This window comes from Choloepus didactylus, chromosome 17 (genome assembly GCF_015220235.1).
Source record: "Choloepus didactylus isolate mChoDid1 chromosome 17, mChoDid1.pri, whole genome shotgun sequence".
Taxonomy (NCBI): domain Eukaryota; kingdom Metazoa; phylum Chordata; class Mammalia; order Pilosa; family Megalonychidae; genus Choloepus; species Choloepus didactylus.
Window position 1 is genome coordinate 15917671 of NC_051323.1, and position 10318 is coordinate 15927988.

Sequence of the window (10318 nt, forward strand, 5' to 3'; positions counted from 1 at the left end):
GGAAAAAATAAGGCTCTATTAAAAGTCGTCACTTAAATATTTTTCACCTGGTAAATGAATGTGATTATTTACATTACACTTTCTACTTTTATCATGTGGAATTCAGCACAGGACCTTGGAGACTTACTTGGCTCTGGGCTGTTACTAGTCCGTTTCACACTTCTGGATGGCTGGATGCCCATAGGATTGGGCAGGTCGTAGTGTCCCTCTTACTTGGTACGTTAGAAGATCTGTCACTGATGCGTCCAGCCTCTGCAGATCTCACTGGTTGAGGGACTCTCTCCTCAGCCCATTCAACCTCCCTACCCAGACGATCTCAGAGCTTTGGAAATGAGAACTAGCTAGCCCTCAACAAAAAGCAAAACCCCCTGATGAGTAAGAGAATCAAAAGATAGAACCAAGTGGTTTCAGTATGTTCTCTGATAACTTCTAGATTTGATTCATTTCTTTAAGTTGTATTTCATTTCTATCAAATTTGTTTTCTTCCTTTACTGGTATAAATTTTGAGCCATTTAATAGTGAAGTCACATGCTTATATCAAAATAGCAAAATATTGGAAAAGCAGTGGCTTTTTATTTTATTTTTTGCTTAAATATAAGGAATATTTATTTCTGTTGATGTTTGGTTTTCAAGCATCCACCTCTTTGTTTCTTTCAGTTCAGATCCCTGATACAGCTTTTATTCAGGCAGCCCGCAGAAAACGTGAATTGGCTAGGGCCAAAGATGACTATATTTCGTTGGATGTAAACCATACCTCCACCATCTCTGGTGTGAAGAAAAACAGTGGTGAAGATCCTGAGAGTGAACCTGATGACCATGAAAAAAGAATACCGTTTACCCCCAAGCCTCAAACACTTAGACAAAGAATGGCCGAAGAAACAAGTACATAATTTAATTTATTTACCAATATATGAAGATTAAGGCATTTTTCATTAGAATATAATATTGTGATAAAATCTCCTTAGAAGCATAATTGTAAAGATGTGTGGTTGTTGATGTTCATTTAATATCAATTTGATCAGTGACATGGCCTCTAAAAGATAAGTCTGTATCAAAATATTTTAATCAAAGCATAATAATGTTTACTATTATCTGACCCCCAATTAATCATTTTTGACAGGCTTTTAAAAAAATTGTACATTGTCTTATTTTTGAAACTTTGAAAACCATTGTTGTTACCTTTGTAAAGATTTTTTTAAAACATGGTAGCATCTACAGTAATTTTAGGTGTATATTTAAAATCTTCCTTAATCTACTAAATACTTTCCTTTACCAATAATCCTTATGTCTCAAAGAACTATTTTGAAGTTTCTCATTTATAAACAATATGAGTTTTAACAAGGTTTTGGCTACTTCAAATAATACTTTTCAGAATGAGACTTTTATTCCTTATAACCCAGAAATTATTTTTAAAGATATTTATAAATGTTTGAATTCTCATGTAGGTATTAAGAGATCTTTGATGAGGATAACCAAACATTTCATTCTTTCCACATTTTCTGCACATGGGGTTATGTTTTTCGAGTGGGACAGTTTGGTGATGAACATGCAGGATCTGGTATCAGTTCACTGGATTCAAGTCCCAGCTTCAACACAGTCCCCAGATCAGTTATTTAAACTCCTAGTATCTGAAAATCCTCATTTATAAAATGAGAGTAATAACAGTGTCTTTTTCCTAGGAATATTGCAAGGAATGATTAAGTTAACACAAAATAAGCCCCCCAAAATGTTAACTCCTGCTACTGTAATGGAAAAATAATGAATGTTTATGCATTAACTTTTTTTTTTTTTTTTTTGGTAGCAACAAGAAATGAAGAAACAAGTGAAGAAAGTCAGGAAGAAGAAAATCAAGATATTTGGGAACAGCAGCAAATGAGGAAAGCAGTTAAAATCTTAGAGGTATAGTAATTATTTTTACCATGTGTATTAGTTTTCTGTGGCTGCTGTAACGAATTACCACCAATGTGGTCTTAAAATAACAGGAATTTAAATTTATCCCCTCACAGTTTTGGTGGCCGGAAGTCTGTAACCAAGGTGTCAACAGAGCCATGCCCTCCAAGGGCTCTAGGGGGAATCCTTCTTGACTCTTCCAGCTTCTGGTGGCCCTGGCTATTCCCTGGCTATGGCTGTGTAACACCAGTCTCTTGTCCTCTTCTCCTGGTGTGAACCTTATAAGGATACTTGTCACTGGATTTAAGGACCCTCTGGGTAATTCAGGATGAGCTAGCTCACCTCAGGCTCTTTAATTACATCTGCAAAGACCATTTTCTTTCACCTAAATTCACAGTCACAGGTTCTTTGGATTAGGATCTGAACGTATCTTTTGGGAGGTCATCTTTCACCCCACCACACCATGTATATTATGTCCTTTTTCCACTAGATTATAAATACTTTTCACATACTATAAGCCACTTGAGCGGACCATATCTTTTTTATCTTTGCTTTCACAGTAACAGACTGGTTATATTATATGGAGTAAGTGTTTAAAGGTGAAGTTTAAGCAAATAGTGAAAAAAACTAACAAAGAATACTAAGAATACTATACTTGGGGCGAGGAGTCCTGAATTTGTGTTCTGAATTTGCTGCTCAATTTAAGCCCGATGAGGTCAGAGATAGTTAACTATTTTGTTCCCTGTTATAACCCACAGTGCCTAATACTGTAGATATTCAGGAGATATTTGTACAAGTTTGAGCAAATCATGCAGTTCTTATTGCAATTACTCAGGTTTGCATAATTCCTTTGTATTAGATGTGTTTTGTATGTGTGTATTTTAATCTAATGGTTAAAGAAGTTCCCAAACTTTCTTGTTCATAGAGCCCTTACTATCTCAGTAATTTTATCTTGGTGATCATAGGCCAAAAGAAGTACCAAACAATTCTGTTTATCAAGTAGTTAAGTTCACAGGTTTTAGTAAGATTTATGTCCTAACTACATAGTAGCCATTTGGAAAAAACAATACAGATAAATTGAAAGAAAAAAATCATTTTTTCTTTTTTTTAATACTTTAATTATAGAAGTTGTAATTAAAGGTTTGCAGAAGTTGTAATTAAAGGTTTACAGAAAAATCATGCAGAAAATACAGAGTTCCCACATACCCCCTGCACTCACTCAGTTTTCTCTGTTAACTCATTGCATTAGTATGGTACCTTTGTTATAGTTGGTGAAGCAATATTAAATTACACTATTACCTGTAGCCCGTAGTTTACCTTAGGGCTCACTGTTTGTGTTGTATGGTATTTTTAAAACTTTTATTGTAATGACATTTATATGACCTAAAATTTCCCCTTTTAACCACATTCACATATATAATTCAGTGCTGTTAATTCCATTCACAATATTGTTACTAACACCACCACCCATTACCAGAACTTTTCCATCACCCTAAACAGAAATTCTGTATCACTCATTAACTCCCTGTTCCCTACCCCCACCCCAGCCTGTGGTAACCTTTATTGAAGTTTCTGACTATAAATTTGCTTATTCTAATTATTCCATATCAGTGAATCATACAATATTTGTCCTTTTGTGTTTGGCTTATTACATTCAACTCAGTGTCTCCTAGGTTCTTCCATGTTGTTGCATGTATCAGAACTTCATTCCTTTATAAGGCTGAATGATATTCCATTTATGTATATATCATATTTTGTTTATCCATTCGTCTGTTGAAGGACACTTGAGTTGCTTCCTTCTTTTGTTAATTATGAATAATACAGCTATAACCCTTTCAAAAGGGTCCTGACATTTGATATTTTGCTACTATGTGTCTGGGCATGGTTGTCTTCAAGTTTTTCCTATTTGGGGCTCATTGGACTTCTTGAGTTGTATATTCATGTGTTTCATTAAATTGGGGAAGTTTTCTGCTGTTATTTCTTTGACTATTCCTCTGTACCTTTCTCTCTCTTTTCCTTCTGGGACTCCCAGAATGCACGTATTGGTATGCTTGCTGGTGTCTCAAAGGTCTCTTAGGCTCTGTTCACTTTTTTCCATTCTTTTTTCTTTCTGCTTCCCAACTTGAATCATTTCAATTGTTTTGTTTCTGTGTTCACTAACTCTTTCTTCTGCTAGCTCTAATCTGCTGTTGAACCCCTCTAGGGAATTTTTTATTTCAGTTATTGTCGTCTTCAACTCCAGTATTTCTGTTTGGTTCCTTTTTAAAATTTCTGTCTCTTCATTGAGCTCTTCGTATTACTCATTCAACATTTTCTTGATATCCTTTTGTTCTTGCTTTGTATTTTCCTTTGTCTCCTTCAGCATACTGAAGATAATTTTTTAAAATTCTTTGGCCAGTATGTCCAAAGTCTGGTATTCTTCATTGATGGTTTCTGAATTTTTATCTTGTTCCTTTAGATGGACCATCTTTTCCTGTTTTTTGAAAAATTTGTGTTGTAATCTTCTGTTGCACACTATACGCTTTAATATTTTAAAGGGTTAACTCTGGGATTTAGTCCCAGACCTGTCTGTTCCTTAAGTTTGTATCCAGCTAGTAATACGATGGAGATTTTCTTGAATGCCAGGAGATAATCAAAACAAACATACCAATGCAAAAACATCTTTTGTAGGCTTTACAAATTGGCTCTGCTTTGGCTGGTGCTCTTCTTCAGAGGTTAGCCCTCCTATTAAGAAGACCAGCCCAAGGCAAACGTGAAGTGCAGAGTCCTGTCCATCTTGCCTGAGCACTCATCTTTTCCTGGGCTTATGCTCACTTCCTGGCTTTAGGAATTGCCCTGTTTACAGGAATCCAAATATCCCCTCAACTGCCTATTCAACAGACTTTTCCCCTCTTCTGTGTGCTCTAATTGTATGTCTTAAAATACAGATGTTAGCCCATTAAAATATTAAAATGTACAGTATGCAACACAAGAAAACAACACAAATTTTTCAAAGAACAGGAAAAGATAGTCCATCTAAAGGAACGAGATGAAAATTCAGAAACCCTTTGCCCCATGCTGCTTTGAATTAATTGTTTCTTACACTGCTTTAACTGTTAGCAATGTGCTTCTGCCTGAGGAGTTCTGGGAGAGTGAGCCAGTGATGAGTTTTCTGGTTCAGCTTTCAGGCTACCACTTGATAGATTGGCACTGACCTATAGGCACTCCAGTATGCACATAGGTTTGCTCTGCTCCCTCTGGAACAAGGCCAGGGACCAGTAATGGGAGCACCGGCTGGCTATACATTGCCCGAGGGAAGGGGTGGAAGAAGGACCAGCAAAGGCGCCATAAGGTTCTCTTACCATTTTTGAAGCTGTTTTCTTGATTTAGCACTCGCTTAGTTTTTGCAACCTTTAACTGTTTTCCAGAGTTTTGAGCAAGATAACTGTCATTTTTTGCTAGCTGTTCAAAGACTCAGTGGGGGGTGGGGTCGTCTTACACCATCATCTTGGTCTACCAGAAGTCTGTTTCATTTTTAAGTAACCAAAATTTCTTACTAATGGCATGAGACTATAAATGAAATAAGCTTTAAGAACAGTGAAAACTAAGCTTTTGTGAAAAATATGATTTTGTAATATGCCTTTTGCATGAATTTAAAGTTCTAAATTTAAGGTTGTGAAGATTTTAAAAACATTTTATTGTAAATATGAAAAATTGCCACTTTTGTGATGGGAGACACTTTGAGGAATGGAGTCTTCTTTCATACATTGGCATTTTTAAAATAAATGAGAAGTTTAAAAACCATTAATTCCTTATTATTTTTAGGGAGGAGACATAGACCTTTCCTACAGCAGTGAATCTCAAACAATGAAGAAAAAGTTTGATACTTCGATTTCATTTCCACCAATAAATTTAGAAATTATAAAGAAGCAATTAAATACTAAGTAAGTAATAATTCATTTTTGAAATTTACATTGGTCCTATTTATTTAACAGTGGAAAATTAGCACTATATTCTTTCTAATTATTAAATATTAATATCAGATGAACTTATAGTTGGCTATTAGTTCAATGTTAATGAATTACCAATATATATATTTATATTTAATCGGGTGTCTTTAAACATAAACACATATAAAACAAAGATGTTTTGATCAGTTAACAAAAATGTGACCAGAGGCCTAACCCTGTATCTCTCTTCAAAGCAGTGGTTCACCATTCAGTAATTCAGTATCCACAGTGAGTCTGTAGAATATAGCTACCACTAATAATGAGAATCAACTGTATACCTATGCAAGCACATATTTGTATATAGGACACTTTTCCATATAGAAAGATGCACAATATATATACCCTGTCCTGTATCTTGGCTTTTTGTAAATACTATGTACTTTTGTGTTTGCTCTGATCAATGATATTCTACTTAATTAAAATATTTTATTAATATTACCTGCTGTATATTATTATCTTGCTTTTATTTCTTAACTCTTGCTATTCTTAGCCTTTTCATGTTCTTTGCATAGAGTGAGGAAATACTGAAGAACAAATGCTGTAGCCATTATTCAGGGCAACTCAGAAAGAGGATATTTGGCCTAGGCAAGTGCTGAAGAGTTTCTGGTATGGAGCAGGTTAACAGAAGGAGTTGAATTAAAAATCTAAGTCTGATTCATGTCCACATTCCTTGAATTTGTTACTTTATTTGCGGTTAATTCTCCAATTTTAAGGCATTCAGAGTCCATTAGTGGAAAACATATTATAGATATTTTTAAAGAAACATTGTTTCTCATTCCTCCTTTGGCATGTCTGCATGAGTCGTAACTGAATGTTTATTGATAAGCAGAAATTGATTTATATTTGACAGTTTTTTCAGGTAACATCATTTGATACATGTGACAGTCACCAGAGCTGAAAGGAAGTCAGATGCCTTAACCTTAATAGAGGGGCATATAGGGGCTACTGCAGCAGCAGAAGAAATGAAATATTCCTCAAGGAGCATCAAATTCTAATGACAAATAAAACAGAAACCATTATGAGTTGCAAAACAGATAAATTGTACCAACTCCATAATGTGCTCAAGTGGTTTTACATTTAATACCAAGAAGGACTACAGACAAACCAACAGTAACTCTACATGGACTCCCGTGTTTTAAATTTAACAATCACTGATTGTTCCTGTAATTCACATGGGTTACAAATTCTGATCAATCCTTGCTTAGACCACTCTTAAAAACTTTCACTCTAAAACTATCCTGTGACCATTAGGATTTGATCTGCCTTTGTGGGTAATTCCAGTGGTTTAGGAATGTGGCTTTGCTATAAATTTCTAGCTGCATCAGAGTCTCCTGAGATTGGTGCTTTTTGACTGGTTTTGGCTGCAGATGCAGCTCTTCCTGCTGTCTGGCCCCTTTCAGTTATTGTGATATAAGTTCAGATACTTTAGACTTTCTTACTAAGAAGTACTAAGATTTTGATAAAATATGACCAGATTTTTGAAATTCTGGTCATGAGTGTGAAATTCTCAAATTTACATTGTTAGTTACATGTGCAATTTAATAGTTGATATTAAAAGAAAGGAAAGTAGCAGCTTTTGAAAGCTTGTACTTAACCTTAATCACTCTGTGCTTTCTGATACCTTAAAAATAGGGAAATTTGTTTTTCTTTTTTATAAAAGCTAGGAAGGAGAAAATCCATTTTATAGTTATTAGAGCTGCCTCTAAGGAAAACTTACTAACTTGTTCTTTTATTCTTGGCTTTCCTCAGTTTGTGAGATTACTCTATATTTTTAAAAAAATATAATTTTATTTCTTTCAATGAGTTCAAAATAAAAAAAAAAACACTTTGGAACAATGAAAAAAATAAAATAAAATAAAACTATCCTGTGATCAGCCCATAAAATCTTGTAAGTACCCTTACATACCTTTCACCTTTTGAGACTTCTTTCAAGAGTGTTGTGTTCTCCTTTGCTCAGCAAGTCTGGTAAACTCAGGTTTATGTAATGACCAACCAGTTTCTATGGTGGTCTCTTTGTAAGAGAGCTTTAGAAAAAACCTTCATTAGGTTGCTACTTACAACAGTAGAAATAAAAGTTTGAAAAGTGAAGCAAGTTTTACTAATTATTTATTTTATTTGTTTAGATTAATGTTACTGCAGGATACTCATCGTTCACATCTGAGGGAGTTTGAAAAATACAAAGAAGATGTCAAGACCTCAAAGAGTATGATCCAGAATCTAGAGAATTCATCAAATCAGGCTCTAAATTATAAATTCTATAAAAGCATGAAAATTTATGTGGAAAATTTAATTGACTGTCTTAATGAAAAGGTACATGACTATAAATCTTTTTGTCAGTTCCTTTTTCTGAAGAATCCCAACACAATTTTTAAAAAATTGTCTAAATCCCACATCTAAATATATTCTTCTAGTGTTTTTCCTATACATTTTTGAATTATAATACTAAGCATTCCCTTATTGATGGACATTAAGGTGTTGTATAATTATTTTGCTATTGTAAATAATGCTGTATAAAATTTTATGTATAAATTTTTGTGTATAAAATTGTCTGTTTAAGAAAAATTACTTGAAAGTGAATTATTAAATCAAGAGGTATACATATTTTTAAGGCATATGGAACATTTTGCCAAATAATCCTCCAGAGAGATTGTGCCAGTTTTATTTTATTAATTTCCTAGATTGAAAAAAAATTTTTATATATATATTGTATTAGATCTCAAGCAAGCCCTTTGCTTATGCAGTTGTCCTTTTTTTTTTTTTTTCTTCTTAAGGAAACTAAGCATTTTTGAAATCTTATGTTCTGCTTTCAATATTATTATTTATTTACATTTAAAATGTTAGGAAATAGTAGAATGCATTCCCCACGCTGCTGTTTTAAGTTAGCTACCTTTAACATCACTTGTAGTTACTTTCTGAGGTATTTATTACAATGTAGTTTTCTTTCTTCACTCATCCTTGAAGTGAGTTACACTGTTGAAGTCCTGTCTTTCTGCACATTGATGTAATACGTAGCAGCAGCTGTGGAACATCATGGGGTAAGAGGAATTGTTGCCCAAGAAATATAAGAAATGCCAGTTTCATCTAGTCTCATTTCTGCTCCACAGCTTTCTTGCCTGTCTCTCACTGGCTGTCTTCCACTCTCCAATATTTCAAACTTCACCAGTTTCCTCAAGTGCCCCCCTGCAGTCTGCCCCTATGGAAAATAGCTGCACCCATCATTTCCTCCCCCTCTTCTATCTCAAAGGAAGAGGAGTCCTTCCTCTTATCAAAAGCAGATCCCTCCATGTTCCTGACTCCAATGCATTGAGTTTCATTATTAATATTATTTTTAGCTGTTACCAGTACTGTATGCCGATTTTCTATTTTTTAATATTAAGAGTTTGGGCAGCTAGTTCTATTGATCACATTGTTTTATAATTGAAATGTGATAGTATTGAAGATGTTTCTTTATATGAGAATTAAGCGTATACATAGGCTTTTGTATATCTTCTAAATATTACTTTTCACAATTTTTGTAATTTGTTACTTTATGACCTTCAAAATGTTATTATGTATGTATTTCAGATTATCAGCATCCAAGAAATAGAATCATCCATGCATGCACTCCTTTTAAAACAAGCCATGACCTTTATGAAACGCAGGCAAGATGAATTAAAACATGAATCAACATATTTACAACAGTTATCACGTTAGTATTTTTCCTATTCAATATAATTTATTATTCATTAAGTTAAACTATAAGCTAGAAAATGAAAATATTTTTATTCCTGTATTAAAAAATTGCTGTTTACCTATTTTCCCGCTAACCTTTCACTCACCGACATCCAAAAGTCAAAACATTTAGAGTTAGGGCTTCAAAATGTCTTAAATTAAGTCTAAGACTGAAAAATCAAAATAACTTCCTAATCAATTAGTATTTGAGACAAGATGTTTGGCCATTTCATGAATGTTTTGAGATGGGTTCACATAAATCTGTATTAGTGATCTAACTTTATAAAGTTTCCAGGACTCTTCCACAGATTGGTTAGGGAGATTAAAAAAAGTCTGGTAGATTCCAGTATAGATCCATCTATAAGATCTTATTATACAAGATTTGGATGCTTCCTTTTAGTTGTCACACTGGTTTTATATTTTCAAACATGTCTTCCTTTGATTAAGGTGCTGCCAGACGGTAGTGAAAGTGATGCTAAACAGCTGATAAATGCAAAGGCAGATTGTCACACTGGTTTTATATTTTCAAACATGTCTTCCTTTGATTAAGGTGCTGCCAGACGGTAGTGAAAGTGATGCTAAACAGCTGATAAATGCAAAGGCAGAGAGACTTCCAACCGCATGACATTTTGTTGGTGATAAATTACATGTATATATTGAAATAGGAAATAACATGAGTAGTATATTGATATTGCAAATATTTCTAGCATTTGGCTATAAGGACAGGA

General features: G+C 34.0%; 1 protein-coding gene across 1 annotated transcript in view; it reads left to right on the forward strand.

The window, feature by feature from the left end:
- The first annotated feature begins 725 nt into the window (after positions 1–725).
- LOC119512632 (GC-rich sequence DNA-binding factor 2-like) overlaps positions 726–10318 on the forward strand; it is a 935299-nt gene continuing 925706 nt past the window's right edge. Inside the window, exons 1-5 of the mRNA XM_037807420.1 lie at positions 726–882; positions 1802–1899; positions 5695–5813; positions 8003–8189; positions 9444–9567. Of these exons, the coding sequence (XP_037663348.1) occupies positions 867–882; positions 1802–1899; positions 5695–5813; positions 8003–8189; positions 9444–9567 (544 nt within the window). The 5' untranslated portion in view covers positions 726–866. The remainder of the gene's footprint in view (positions 883–1801; positions 1900–5694; positions 5814–8002; positions 8190–9443; positions 9568–10318) is intronic.